This window comes from Schistocerca nitens, chromosome 7 (genome assembly GCF_023898315.1).
Source record: "Schistocerca nitens isolate TAMUIC-IGC-003100 chromosome 7, iqSchNite1.1, whole genome shotgun sequence".
In the NCBI taxonomy this organism is placed as follows: Eukaryota; Metazoa; Arthropoda; class Insecta; order Orthoptera; family Acrididae; genus Schistocerca; species Schistocerca nitens.
Genome location: NC_064620.1, coordinates 408801073 through 408816811, shown reverse-complemented (window position 1 = coordinate 408816811; position 15739 = coordinate 408801073). Strand labels below are relative to the sequence as shown.

At 47.0% G+C, this 15739-nt stretch overlaps 1 protein-coding gene across 2 annotated transcripts in view; it reads left to right on the top strand.

The window, feature by feature from the left end:
* The window catches only part of LOC126195008 (ATP-binding cassette sub-family G member 1-like), a 361717-nt gene that overhangs the window by 244551 nt on the left and 101427 nt on the right, over positions 1 to 15739 (top strand). For both annotated transcript variants that reach the window (XR_007538545.1, XM_049933433.1), the window contains exon 5: positions 5928 to 6051. Coding sequence is in view for 1 of the 2 variants with exons in the window: in XM_049933433.1 (XP_049789390.1) it covers positions 5928 to 6051 (124 nt within the window). In the remaining variant the exon portion in view is untranslated. The remainder of the gene's footprint in view (positions 1 to 5927; positions 6052 to 15739) is intronic.

Genomic DNA, 15739 nt, shown 5'->3' with positions numbered 1-15739 from the left:
AAATGAAGCAAACATGTCACAATAATAAGAAAAACACAAAGTAATAACGAACTAGCAACCAACAGAAGAAATATCACTAACAAGAGAAGGCCATGACGTTCGCATCACGGATTTGCTTCAAATTTTGTACACTTTCAGTAGTCCATTAGTGCGACATAGCTACATCTCCCACGAGAGAGGCTTGACAAACAATAGCGAAACACAGGTATACAGAAAACTGTGTTTATTACGCCCGCGGTACAGAGATTTAATAACAAAGGAAAATATCTTCTCTATAAAAATAGTACACCTTCGCAGACACTAACAGGTATACACCTGGAACACACATTGAATAAAGTGGGGTATCTGAAGGCTACGCCACTGATAATCCATAATGACCGAGGCTGAACGTTCGGCGTAGTTGGCCGACAGGCACGTACCGCTGCGGTGTCATCCGTGGGCTCTGACTGATGAGCTGCAAAGAGCTCTCGCTAAGAATTGGCCCTCGGCTTCGGTGGAGAGCAATGACAACGTGTTGGCTTGCAGCGCCCAAAATAGCAGCGACGCGGAGGATTTCGTGCAGATCCAGTTCCGCGCACCTGACACGGCGGAGAAAATAAGTCCCTGGCACGGAGGACCTCTAGTGACGCTTTCCTGCCATCTGTCATCCTTGTTGTGATCGATGCAGTCGGGGCAGGCAATGCCTTGTATATATGCAATCTCATGATGCTTCAGTGTCAGAGGGGTTGCCTATCCCTGTAGGCGAACGTCGTGTGCACGGCAAACGTGATGTGCAAGTACTAAGGCACACTACTTAGGCGATTTCGAGAAAAACGCAAGAGATATTTGGATCGTCAGTGATGTACAGGGGCGTTGCAACTATATGTGCGAGCTGACCGCTGTCATGTAGTTACCGTTCAAGCTTCGTATTGAGTGAGTAGCTAGATCGATTTCCACTCATACTCTTTCATTATGTTTATTTTTTTTCAACACTAGTGATATTATTTCATACATATTACATTTTAAAGGTAACACGATGAAAGACAGGTGTATTTGCAGGAACTTTTACTGAATTTTCAATGTTATTTGGTTGTTTACTAATTTTTATTATTATGTCAAATATGGAGCTTTCATTTCTATAGCCAAATTAAAATTTTTATCAAGCGCCTACAACATTATTCCCATCTGATTGACAACCAAAGAGGAACTGCTTCTTGTGAAAATGCTATTGAAGTAAATTCAATCGTACTTCCCCAATTTCCTTACCGATACTTCCGAAAATATTGCCTTATGCATGTTTTCCATCCAAATTGTTGGAAGAAAGAGAAATTTTTCAAAATGTCAGCGATCTTTGTTTCTTCCGTAGAAACTATGAAAGTTCCTTGTGCATGCGGGAAATTTTCATTCATTCGATGTCGTAGATGTTTTAATTAGTTTTCCGTCTCAGTATGAAGAATTTACAATGAAATGAACACCTTAAGCTGCTTACAGGCGTTGACATACGTCAACGGGGACAGATGAAAATGTGTGACCCGACCGGCACTCGAACCCGGGATCTCCTGTTTACATGGCAGTCGCTCTATCCATCTGAGCCGCTGAGGACACAAAGGATAGCGCGACTGCAGGGATTTATCTCTGGCACGCCTCCCGCGAAACCAACATTCTCAACGTATTGTCCCGCACTACATTCGTAGTGCCCCCGCCCATTATACTCATTACTCGCGGCGCGTTGCCGATTCCCTTAAGAGTTCGGACACTGTTTGTGCATTCGCACAGAAGAAGAAGATGGTCAAGTGGCCGGTGAGCCTTAATTATATACACTCCTGGAAATGGAAAAAAGAACACATTGACACCGGTGTGTCAGACCCACCATACTTGCTCCGGACACTGCGAGAGGGCTGTACAAGCAATGATCACACGCACGGCACAGCGGACACACCAGGAACCGCGGTGTTGGCCGTCGAATGGCGCTAGCTGCGCAGCATTTGTGCACCGCCGCCGTCAGTGTCAGCCAGTTTGCCGTGGCATACGGAGCTCCATCGCAGTCTTTAACACTGGTAGCATGCCGCGACAGCGTGGACGTGAACCGTATGTGCAGTTGACGGACTTTGAGCGAGGGCGTATAGTGGGCATGCGGGAGGCCAGGTGGACGTACCACCGAATTGCTCAACACGTGGGGCATGAGGTCTCCACAGTACATCGATGTTGTCGCCAGTGGTCGGCGGAAGATGCACATGCCCGTCGACCTGGGACCGGACCGCAGCGACGCACGGGTGCACGCCAAGACCGTAGGATCCTATGCAGTGCCGTAGGGGACCGCACCGCCACTTCCCAGCAAATTAGGGACACTGTTGCTCCTGGGGTATCGGCGAGGACCATTCGCAACCGTCTCCATGAAGCTGGGCTACGGTCCCGCACACCGTTAGGCCGTCTTCCGCTCACGCCCCAACATCGTGCAGCCCGCCTCCAGTGGTGTCGCGACAGGCGTGAATGGAGGGACGAATGGAGACGTGTCGACTTGAGCGATGAGAGTCGCTTCTGCCTTGGTGCCAATGATGGTCGTATGCGTGTTTGGCGCCGTGCAGGTGAGCGCCACAATCAGGACTGCATACGACCGAGGCACACAGGGCCAACACCCGGCATCATGGTGTGGGGAGCGATCTCCTACACTGGCCGTACACCACTGGTGATCGTCGAGGGGACACTGAATAGTGCACGGTACATCCAAACCGTCATCGAACCCATCGTTCTACCATTCCTAGACCGGCAAGGGAACTTGCTGTTCCAACAGGACAATGCACGTCCGCATGTATCCCGTGCCACCCAACGTGCTCTAGAAGGTGTAAGTCAACTACCCTGGCCAGCAAGATCTCCGGATCTGTCCCCCATTGAGCATGTTTGGGACTGGATGAAGCGTCGTCTCACGCGGTCTGCACGTCCAGCACGAACGCTGGTCCAACTGAGGCGCCAGGTGGAAATGGCATGGCAAGCCGTTCCACAGGACTACATCCAGCATCTCTACGATCGTCTCCATGGGAGAATAGCAGCCTGCATTGCTGCGAAAGGTGGATATACACTGTACTAGTTCCGACATTGCGCATGCTCTGTTGCCTGTGTCTATGTGCCTGTGGTTCTGTCAGTGTGATCATGTGATGTATCTGACCCCAGGAATGTGTCAATAAAGTTTCCCCTTCCTGGGACAATGAATTCACGGTGTTCTTATTTCATTTTCCAGGAGTTATATACTAAGATGGTATCTGTTCTTTCGGACATGTCCGGAAGAACAGATACCATCTTAGTATATAACTCCTGGAAAATGAAATAAGAACACCGTGAATTCATTGTCCCAGGAAGGGGAAACTTTATTGACACATTCCTGGGGTCAGATACATCACATGATCACACTGACAGAACCACAGGCACATAGACACAGGCAACAGAGCATGCGCAATGTCGGAACTAGTACAGTGTATATCCACCTTTCGCAGCAATGCAGGCTGCTATTCTCCCATGGAGACGATCGTAGAGATGCTGGATGTAGTCCTGTGGAACGGCTTGCCATGCCATTTCCACCTGGCGCCTCAGTTGGACCAGCGTTCGTGCTGGACGTGCAGACCGCGTGAGACGACGCTTCATCCAGTCCCAAACATGCTCAATGGGGGACAGATCCGGAGATCTTGCTGGCCAGGGTAGTTGACTTACACCTTCTAGAGCACGTTGGGTGGCACGGGATACATGCGGACGTGCATTGTCCTGTTGGAACAGCAAGTTCCCTTGCCGGTCTAGGAATGGTAGAACGATGGGTTCGATGACGGTTTGGATGTACCGTGCACTATTCAGTGTCCCCTCGACGATCACCAGTGGTGTACGGCCAGTGTAGGAGATCGCTCCCCACACCATGATGCCGGGTGTTGGCCCTGTGTGCCTCGGTCGTATGCAGTCCTGATTGTGGCGCTCACCTGCACGGCGCCAAACACGCATACGACCATCATTGGCACCAAGGCAGAAGCGACTCTCATCGCTCAAGTCGACACGTCTCCATTCGTCCCTCCATTCACGCCTGTCGCGACACCACTGGAGGCGGGCTGCACGATGTTGGGGCGTGAGCGGAAGACGGCCTAACGGTGTGCGGGACCGTAGCCCAGCTTCATGGAGACGGTTGCGAATGGTCCTCGCCGATACCCCAGGAGCAACAGTGTCCCTAATTTGCTGGGAAGTGGCGGTGCGGTCCCCTACGGCACTGCATAGGATCCTACGGTCTTGGCGTGCATCCGTGCGTCGCTGCGGTCCGGTCCCAGGTCGACGGGCACGTGCACCTTCCGCCGACCACTGGCGACAACATCGATGTACTGTGGAGACCTCATGCCCCACGTGTTGAGCAATTCGGTGGTACGTCCACCTGGCCTCCCGCATGCCCACTATACGCCCTCGCTCAAAGTCCGTCAACTGCACATACGGTTCACGTCCACGCTGTCGCGGCATGCTACCAGTGTTAAAGACTGCGATGGAGCTCCGTATGCCACGGCAAACTGGCTGACACTGACGGCGGCGGTGCACAAATGCTGCGCAGCTAGCGCCATTCGACGGCCAACACCGCGGTTCCTGGTGTGTCCGCTGTGCCGTGCGTGTGATCATTGCTTGTACAGCCCTCTCGCAGTGTCCGGAGCAAGTATGGTGGGTCTGACACACCGGTGTCAATGTGTTCTTTTTTCCATTTCCAGGAGTGTATATAGTATGAAGAATATCAGCCTGTAACTTGTAATGTAGAAAGCACATCCTACGATTAATCATACATTACTCTGATATTCCAGTATATTGTAACTAACTGTACTATTGAATAAAGTTATTTATACCTTTATTTATCGATGTCTGACTTGGGATTTCCAAGACTATCCCTCGTCGTTGAGACCTGCGTCTCCAGATCTGAATGTCCAGGTGCTAAGCAGTTCTCTGTATCTCACTGGACTGCAAGGATAAACGATTTCGGAATTCACTACAGGCATACATTTTCAGGAAAACTTCTGCCTTCTGGTCGTTTACTTGTCGATAGGCATATTTATAATATTTGTTGTGATAATAAAAATTAACAAACAACCAAATAACATTGGAAATTCAATAACAGTTCATGAAAATACACAAGTAGTTTCATCATATTATATTTCAAATGTAATATGTATGAAGTAATGAAACAATAAATAATGAAACAATATAAATTTTTAAAAAAGTGGAACTCGATCCAGCGAGACACCAGTTACGAAGTTAGAATGCTAGCCGCATGACCGCCGCCAGCTCGTACTCTGGTTGGCTATGCACCAGTACATCACTGACGTGCAAAACTTCTGCTGCGATTCTCTCGAAATCATCTAAGTAGTAAGCCTTACTGCTTACGCATTATCTTGTCCTAAAGGACTATTAAAAGTTAAGGAAATTTGTAGCAAATCCGTGATCCTAACGTCGTTGTCATTAAAACTAGAGAGAGGCGGAGAGAGCTACGCAATTAACCACGTGGAGTATTCACACAAAAAAAGAAAATGTAACAGAGAAAAGTCGTAACAGCTGAGGCTCAAAGCACTATGGGACTTAACATCTGAGGTCATCAATCCCCTAGACTTAGAACTAACTAAACCTGACCAACCTAATGACATCACACATATCCATGGCCGAGGCAGGATTCGAACCTGCTACCGTAGCAGCAGCGCGGTTCCGGATGGATGCGCCTAGACCCGCTCGGCCACAGCGGCTGGCAACAGCTGAGGAGGAGGAAGAAGAAGAAGAAGAAGAAGAAGAAGAAGAAGAAGAAGAAGAGTAAAATGATTCATCATTTACACACGAGCTTTTATGACTTAAAATCCCAAACAGCTATATTTGTTATTTCGATTTCATGAGTAATCCTTTTTTTTCTAGAAATACCAGATGCACTCAAAAAAAGTCGTCATGATTTGTTGCAGGGGCCTGGACCAGCTGGCATGCTCGCAGTGCCTCCGTGTGCTGAAGATGCTGGCCAGAGACGGTTGCAACGTCATCTGCTCCATACACCAGCCCAGTGCCTCTATCTTCAAGCAGTTTGACGCGGTACGTCGAAGAGAGAGCGCAACGCTGCAGTGGAGAATGTAGGAAAAGCTGATGATTTTGAAATCGGGTATTTTAAACAGAAAAAATTACCACGCCTATACTATAATGCCTACTGAGCCGCGGTTAATTGCCGTATAGGTGAGATAGGTTACAAACTTGGCATAAACGTCACAGTCAGGATTTTCCTGCGTTTGGATACAACGAGCTCATTCTAGTAATTTCATGTACGAGTCTTTACTTCATGTTTATAGGATGAGAATAATACAACTTAGAGAAACTTCTGACATTAAAACAGTGTGCCAAGCCTGAATCGAACGTAGATAATTTCTTTTCGCAGGCGATGCCCTTACAACTGAGCCGCCCAGACACAACTCATATCTTCAATCTGACATTCCTTACTCCATCTCTACAGAAGAGGTTTAAATTTCCTGCAGTTCTCTTAAATCATTCTAGGCGAAGGTTGACCGAATCTAAACTAAAATGTGTTCTATAATAATGTATAATGTATGGCGATGGACGAACGCCTGTGAAAAACTGAAGAAAAGGCTCTGTCGTGTCCTCCAGATGTTTGCCAGCTACGGCAAATTATTTTTCAAAACAGCTTTTTCTCTATAGGAGAGTGAGAGTTCCACTGCTGTGAGCTTTTGAGTGAGCTAGCTGTCGAGGCTATAATAAATGCTGCCAAAGTGACATAGTTCTGCAAATCGTAACAGCATACACTGTTCGATCAGAACTATCAGGCACCTATTAGTGGGCATTCATACTGGGTGTGTCCGTCCTTAACCATTATGACGGCTTGCAGCGCCGAACTCTGCTGGGACACTTTCATTGAGGCGCCTGAATGCCTGTGGAGGAATAGCAGCCCATTCTTCTTCAAGAGCCGAAACCAGAGAGGGTACTGATGTTGAATGCAGGGGTCTGGAGCTAAGACGTCTTTCAAACTCGTCACAAAGGTGTTCCATTGGGTTCAGGTCGGGACTCTGGGCAGGCCAGTCCATTTCACGTAAGTTATTGTCTACAACCCGTTGCCTGTTGGATGTTACCTAATGACAGAGTTCTTTGTTTTGCAGTAAACACATAGTGCGTAGGGGGGCGATCACTCTGTTGTAGAAACAATTCAAAATCCAAGATGAGGCAGACCAGCTGATATAAAATCATTGTCACAAAAAATACAAAACAACTGCTCTCATGGTCATTCATTCCCATAAGATATGTAAAACCGAAGTCAGAAGATAAAACTATTTGGTACATGACCGCTGCTCGACTAACAAGTCAGCATCACTGACAGAGTTCTTTGTCATGCTGACACAGTCAGCCATCGTCTCCGAACTGTTCCTCTACTCTCCACAGTACACAATGTTGTACAACGTGTTCAGCGCTTTCTTAAGCAGAATAAAGTTAGCAAAAACAACTAAGCGAAAACGAGGTCACTCACGAAATCACGCAGCCTATAACATACAAATACAGGCGCGAAATGATCCTCTCTAACGTCATGCGCACAATGGCAGAAAATCACTTCCATGTGCGTAGTGTTTACTGCGTACCACACCCCGCCCCCCCTCCTCCCCCTCCCGCCGAGTGGCCATGGTAACCTAACCTCTCTTAATTATATTCCCGCTGGCGCATGTGTGTTGTACCTAGCTGTCACTGGGCATGCGTTGCTTCAGCGCATGCGCTTTTGCTCAAGCTGTTTGTGCAGATGAAAGGGCCGTGTGTCATGCAAAATGCTTTCAGTAACGCACAGACTTGTAGCAGAAGCGCATGCCTTCAAGCAGTGCAAGCGCAGCGACAACTGGACAACTGGGTACACCAAGCATGCGCTGGCAGGGTTTTTAAACAGGGGAGCTCAGAGAAAGGTCGCCAGTATACACCTGAAGGTGGCCACAAGACTGCGCTGAAATATCGTGGCAGCAAGTTACTCACATCTGACAATTCCGCAGAAATTTTGTGGGACGATGATTGTGCATAGAATGGTGTAAAAGGCAAAAAGTCTGAAAGACCCATTGTTGTATAATTCCACGACTGCAGAACGATCACTGGAAGCAGTCACAGCCCTAAAATATCTGGGAGTATACGTACGGAAAGAATGAACGTGGAGCGGCCACATAAAACCAATCTCAGATAAACCAGACGCCAGAGAGATTCATTGGGAAGAATCCTCAGGAAGCGTAGACCACCCACAAAGAAGAAGCTTACAAAATCTTCGTTCAACCAATACTTGAATATTGCTCGTCAGTCTGGGATCCGTACCATACTGTACTTGTAGAGGAAATAGAGAAGATCCAAAGAAGAGCAGCGCGTTTCGTTACAGGTTCATTTATCAACAACGAAAGCGTTACGGAGATGCTCAGTCAACTCCATGTACAGACGCTGCAAGAAAGGCGTCACTGTATGGACTACAGTTAAAGTTCGGGAAGCGTACATTTCTGAAAGTAAAGAAGTACTATACATAGTTTCTTCCTACGTAGATCTCGCGAAAAGACCATGAAGGTAAAATTAAAGGGATTAGAGTTGCAACGGGAGTTCACCGATAATCGTTCTGCGCGCGAACCTTTCGCGACTGGTTTTCCATCCATGGAAAATGACACTATAATCGACAAATATCAAGTGTACTCGCTTTTCCAATTCAGAACCGACGCTTTGATTCTACATTTTGTACAACCTTTGTGAAAGGCGCCCCTGCCGTGGATACACACCGAAATCAAGCACCAGAAAGTCGCGAGGCAAGTGGACTCTCTGAAATCAACCATCTCGACTGGAACAGAAAACTATTGCATCCACGTCGTCGTTGTGTTTTAACATAGTGTTCATAGTTTGATTGTACAGTAGAGTATGGTGAGCCGCTTCAGTGCCTGGTTAGTAACTACGTTTAGCGTGATCCAGGAACGAGGACGTATCTCAAATGTTCAAATGTGTGTGAAATCTTATGGGACTTAACTGCTAAGGTCATCAGTCCCTAAGCTTACACACTACTTAACCTAAATTATCCTAAGGACAAACACACACACCCATGCCAGAGGGAGGACTGTAACATCCGTCGGGACCAGCCGCACAGTCTATGACTGCAGCGCCCAGACCGCTCGGCTAATCCCGCGCGGCGACGACGCCTCTGTAATAGTTTTCTGTTCCCGTCGCGATACTTGATTTCGGTAATTGCCCTTGCCTTGCAACGTTCTGGTGCTTGATTTCGGTGTGCATCCATGGCAGGTGCACGTGTCACTAGCGCTTCGTGGGCGTTTCGCCTTACTGTGGTTTGTGTTCCGCCGGTACAATTACGGCGCGAAAGTTACGGCGGTTGGATGGAAACACACATCGAAATCAGCCCCTGTGATAACCGGCTTCAAGGGAGACCACCAAAATCAAGCATTCCATGCGTTTGGAGTCTCACCACAATCAAACCCGTAGGGAAAGGAGAACTTCATTACCGTAAAAGTAGCTGATTTGCCCCAAATGTCAGTGTGTAGTTATCTTATTTGTACTCTGCAATCACGTATTTGTACTATACAGTCACATCTGCAGCCCTAGGATAACGTTTGAAAATCAGTATCAACCGTTTTAACACAAAGCTTTAAATTTACATCGTAAATCAAATGTCGAAACAAATGCGTCGTTTCTTACATGCAATACCAGGCACACTTTATATTTATCGACTACAGCGCCATCTACTACGAATGGAAAACAACGGTTTCGGTATGATGCACTTTTTTGTTGTAGAACTCACTTGTTGTTGTGGTCTTCAGTCCAGAGACTGGTTTGATGCAGCTCTCTATTCTAGTCTATCCTGTGCAAGCTTCTTCATCTTCCAGTACCTACTGCAACCTACATCCTTCTGAATCTGCTTAGTGTATTCATCTCTGGGTCTCCCTCTACGATTTTTACCCTCCACGCTGCCCTCCAATACTAAATTGGTGATCCCTTGATGCTTCAGAACATGTCCAACCAATCGATCCCTTCTTCTAGTCAAGGTGTGCCTCAAATTTCTCTTCTCCCTAATTCTATTCAGTACCTCCTCATTAGTTATGTGATCTACCCATCTAATCTTCAGCATTCTTCTGTAGCACCACATTTCGAAAGCTTCTATTCTCTTCTTGTCCAAACTATTTATCATCCACGTTTCACTTCCGTATATGGTTACACTCCACACAAATAGTTTCAGAAACGACTTCCTGACACTTAAATCTACACTCGATGTTAACAAATTTCTCTTCTTCAGAAATGCTTTCCTTGCCATTGCCAGTCTACGTTTCATATCCTCTCTACTTCGACTATAGTCAGTTATTTTGCTCCCCAAATATCAAAACTCATTTACTACTTTAAGCGTCTCATTTCCTAATCAAATACCTTCAGCATCACCCGATTTAATTCGACTACATTCCATTACCCTCATTTTGCTTTTGTTGATGTTCATCTTATATTCACCTTTCAAGACATAGTCCATTCCGTTCAGCTGCTCTTCCAGGTCCTTTGCTGTCTCTGACAGAATTACAATGTCATAGGCGAACCTCAAAGTTTTTATTTCTTCTCCATGGATTTTAATTCCTACTCCGAATTTTGCTTTTGTTTCCTTTACTGCTTGCTCAGTGTACAGATTGAATAACATCGGGGAGAGGCTACAACCCTGTCTTACTCCCTTCCCAACCACTGCTTAACTTTCATGTCCCTCGACTCTTATTACTGCCATCTGGTTTCTGTACAAATTGTAAATAGCCTTTCGCTCCCTGTATTTTACCCCTGCCATCTTTAGAATTTGAAAGAGAGTATTCCAGTCAACATTGTCAAAAGCTTTCTCTAAGTCCACAAATGCTAGAAACGTAGGTTTGCCTTTCCTTAATCTTTCTTCTAAGATAAGTCGTAAGGTCAGTATTGCCTCACGTGTTTCAGTATGTCTACGGAATCCAAACTGAGCTTCCCCGAGGTCGGCTTCTACTAGTTTTTCCATTCGTCTGTAAAGAATTCGTGTTAGTATTTTGCAGCTGTGGCTTATTAAACTGATTGTTCGGTAATTCTCACATCTGTCAACACCTGCTTTCTTTGGGATTGGAATTATTATATTCTTCTTGAAGTCTGAGGGTATTTAGTCTGTTTCATACATCTTGCTCACCAGATGGTAGAGTTTTCTCAGGACTGGCTCTCCCAAGGCTATCAGTAGTTCTAATGGAATGTTGTCTACTCCTGGGGCCTTGTTTCGACTCAGGTCTTTCAGTGCTCTGTCAAACTCTTCACGCAGTATCATATCTCCCATTTCATCTCCATCTATATCCTCTTCCATTTCCATAATATTGTCCTCAAGTATTCACCCTTGTACAAACCCTCTATATACTCTTTCCACCATTGTGCTTTCTCTTCTTTGCTTAGAACTGGGTTTCCATCTGAGCTATCGATATTTATACAAGTGGTTCCCTTTTCTCCAAAAGTCTCATTAATTTTCCTGTAGGAAATATCTATCTTACCCCTAGTGAGATATGCCTCTACATCCTTACATTTGTCTCTAGCCATCCCTGCTTAGCCATTTTGCACATCTGTCGATCTCATTTTTGAGACGTTTGTATTCCTTTTTGCCTGCTTCATTTAGTGCATTTTTATACTTTCTCCTTTCATCAATTAAATTCAGTATATCTTCTGTTACCCAAGGATTTCTACTAGCCCTCGTCTTTTTACCTACTTGATCCTCTGCTGCCTTCACTATTTCATCTGTCAAAGCTACCCATTCTTCTTCTACTGCATTTCTCTCCCTCATTCCTGTCAATCGTCCCCTAATGTTCTCCCTAAAACTCTCAACAACCTCTGGTTCTGTCAGTTTATCCAGATCCCATCTCCTTAAATTCCCACCTTTTTGCAGAAACCACATACGCTGTAAAAATCAAGATTACCATTTGAAAATATAAAGTTGATCCTGACCATGCAGGAGGGGTGGTTAGGAGACGTCTACTTTTAGCACAGACAGATGTCCCCTTTATCCATTTAAACTACTCTCCTAGATTTTTTTTTTTTTTGTACGATGCGACGATTCGATATGTTTAGTTGTCTTAAAACAAACACCTTGATGGTGAGGGGACGTATCTGCAGTACGGAAAGCAACTTAGGCGACCTGTGTGGAGGGCACCTCGAATCGAAGGCCATACAGAATTCGACAGCACCGAAGGATAATTGATGTAGAGTAATGAAATTTGGGGAATACATATAACTAGGTAACATATTTCAGCGATTACCATCGCAGGGTCACAGATTAAAGCGCGAGATAATCCACTGAAAATATGTAATTCAGGTACGTTAATAACTGGTGTAATTGCTAGAAATTTGAATGCAAACATGCAAACGTGCAAACATTGTGTAGTATAGGTGCTGGATGTCAATTTGTGAGTTGGACAGAGAGAGGGGAGATGGCCAAATGGAGAGAGGCAGAAAGAGATGGACAGCAGAGAGAGGTGGTGGAGGACATGGAAGAGAGAGGGGGCTGGAGTAGGTGGACAGAGAGAGGGGAAGAAGGTAATGAACAGGGAAGAGCATGCATAGAGAGGGTGGGGAGGAGAAAAGATGGACAGAGAAGGAGAAAGGAGGTGGATAGAGAAAGCAAAAAGGGATGGACAGAGATAATTAGAAGGGCAGAAGCGGGATGGGTAGTAACAGTCAGAGAGAGGTTCAGGTGTAGATGGGGACAAAAAGTGTGGGAGGAGATGTGGTAAGTGAGGGGAAAGTGGAGGCAAGCTGAGAGAGACAGTTGTTTGGAGACGGGCGCAGAGAAGGACAGGAGGAGTTGGGCTGAGCATGGGTCAGGAGGGGATGGGCTGAGGGTACAGCCAGGTGATATGGACTGAGGGTAATGCTAAGGGAGATGAGCTGAGTGGGGTGGGAGGATAAGGGCTGTGAGTGTGATGGCTTGCGATGGGCTGAGGGTGAGAGACAGGAGGAACATGGCTGAAAGAGAGGAGTGGGAGAATTCAGGCTGAGGTGTGGGAGGAGATGGGCTGAGAGGGATGGGAGGAGATGGGTGGAGGGAGATGGATGGGAGGAAATGGGCTAATTTAGATGAATGGATGGAACGAAATGGGCTGAGGAAGAGGGATGGGAGATGACGGCCTGAGGGAAAGGAGGATACAGGCTGAGGGAGATGAAAGGGAAAAGGTGGGCTGTGGTATAGGGATGGGAGGAAGTGGGCCAAGGGAGAGGGATGGGAGAAGATGGGCTGTGGGAGAAGGACAGAAGAATACAGGCTGTGGGAGAGGGATGGGACGAAACTTTCAGAGGGAGAGGGATCGGAGGAAATTGGCCAGGGGAGAGAGACGGGAGGAAATGGGCTCAGGGAGAGAGATAGAAGGAAATGGCCCAAAGAAGAGGAATGAGAGAAGATCAGCTGAGGGACAGGATGAGGGAGAGGGATGGTGTAGGATGAAGGCGAGGGATGGGAGGAAGTGGGCTGAGGGAGAGGGATGGAAGGAAATGGGCTGAAGGAGAGGGTTGGGAGGAAATGGGTCGATGGAGAGGGATGGGAGTAAACAGAGTGAGGGAGTGGGATGGGAGGAAATGAGCTGAGGGAGAAAGAGGGGAGGAAATGGGCTGAAGGAGAGGAATGGTAGAAAATGGGCTGAAGAAGAGGGATGGGAGGACATGGCCAAGGGAAGGGGATGGGAGGAAATGGGCAAGGGAGAGTGATGGGAGGAAATGGCCAAGGGAGATGGATGGGAGAAGATAGGCTGAGGGAAAGGGATGGGAGGAAATGGGCAAGGAAGAGGGATGGGAGGAGACAGGGTGAGGGAGAGGGAGGAGACAGGCTGAGGGGAAGGGATGGGAGAAAATGGGCTGAGGGAAAAGGTCAGGAGGATAAAGCCAGAGGGAGATGGATGAGAGGAGATGGGCTTAGGGAGAGGTATTGGAGAATGTGGGCAGAGGGAGAGGATCAGGAGGATACAGTCTGAGAGAGAAGGAGGGGAGGAAATGGGCTGAGGGAGAGGGATGGGAGAATGTGGGGTGAGGGAAAGTGATTGGTCGATACAGGCTGATGAAGATGGGTGGGAGGAGATGGGCAGAGGGAGAGGAAGGAGATCCGCTGTGGGAGAGGTATATGAGGGTATGGGCCAAAGGAGATGGATGGGAGAAGATTGGGTGAGGCAGAGAAACAGGAGGATACATGCTGAGGGAGATGGATGGGAGGAGATCGGCTGCCAGAGATGGATGGGAGGAAATGGGCCACCTGAGAGGGCTGGTAGAATGTGGGCTGAGGGAAAGGGGTGGGTCAAAATGGGCGAGGGAGAGTGATGGGGGGAATGGGCTGAGGGAGGGGGATTGGACAATGTGGTCTGAGGGAGGAGGACAGAAGGATTCAGGCTGTGGGAGGAGATGGGCTGAGGGAGAGGGATGGTAGGAGGTACGCTGTGGGATAGCGATATGAGGAAATGGGCCAAGGGAGATGGATGGGAGAAGATTGTATGAGGCAGAGAAACAGGAGGATACAGACTGAGGGAGAGGGATTGGAGGAAATGGCGGAGGGATATGGTTGAGAGGAAATGGGCTGAGGAAGAGTGATGAGAGGAATGGGCTGAAGAAGGGGGATTGGAGAAGGTGGTCTAAGAGAGGAGGACAACAGGAGGATACAGGCCGAGTGATGCAGATGGGAGGAGTTGGTCTGAGTGAGAGGGATGAGAGGACATGTGCTGAGGGGGAGTGATGTGTGAAGATGGGCTGAATGAGAGGGACAGGGGATACAGGCTGAGGGAATGGGAGGAGATGAGCTAAGGGAGAAGGATGTGAGGAAATGGCTAGATGGAGAGCGTTTGGCGGAAATGGTCTGTGGGAGGGGATGGGTGCAGACGGGCTGAGGGATTGGGATGGCAGGAGACAGGCCAAGGGAAAGGGATGGGAGGAGATGGGCAGAGAGAGGGGTAAGAGGTAATGGGCAGAAAGAGGGGCAGGAGGTGTAGGACTAATAGCAGACAGGAATAAATACATACCTAGAGTTCAAATGGCTCTGAGCACTATGGGACTCAACTGCTGAGGTCATTAGTCCCCTAGAACTTAGAACTAGTTAAACCTAACTAACCTAAGGACATCACACACATCCATGCCCGAGGCAGGATTCGAACCTGCGACCGTAGCGGTCTCGCGGTTCCAGACTGCAGCGCCAGAACCGCGCGGCCACTTCGGCCGGCCATACCTAGAGAATGCCAGGTACTCATGTAATTTAGTTACAATAATGTCATTGCAGATTGATGTGCCCTCGTTAAGATCATGTTCTAAATTTGTCAATGGAGCGCTTCCAGCATTTTTTATTACCATATACATCTTTTTTCATTCCAGCGCAATCAAACCGACGCATTACTGAAAATTTTTACTAAGAAAAACGTTCAATTTTATGGCCTCTACTTTTTCATAACACTAGTAGTGAAATGGTTCCTTCGTTTATAAAGGTCAGGAATCATCGTTCCGTTGAGGAAAGATGCTGGAACAAAATTTTCAAAAATAATATTTATTATAAAATTCTTTCATGACAGGTTTTTTTCTTTTTTTTGTACTTACTCTGTACAAACACAAAGGCATCTAATTTTTACATGAATTTTACAATAGCTTCAGTCATTCTAAAAGTATTGACGATTCCAATAATTAAGAAAGATTCACTTTGAATTATTTAAAGAAAAAATTCATCTTAAGCCAATGTATAAAAATGCCATTCACTTTAACAATTAAATAAACTTTC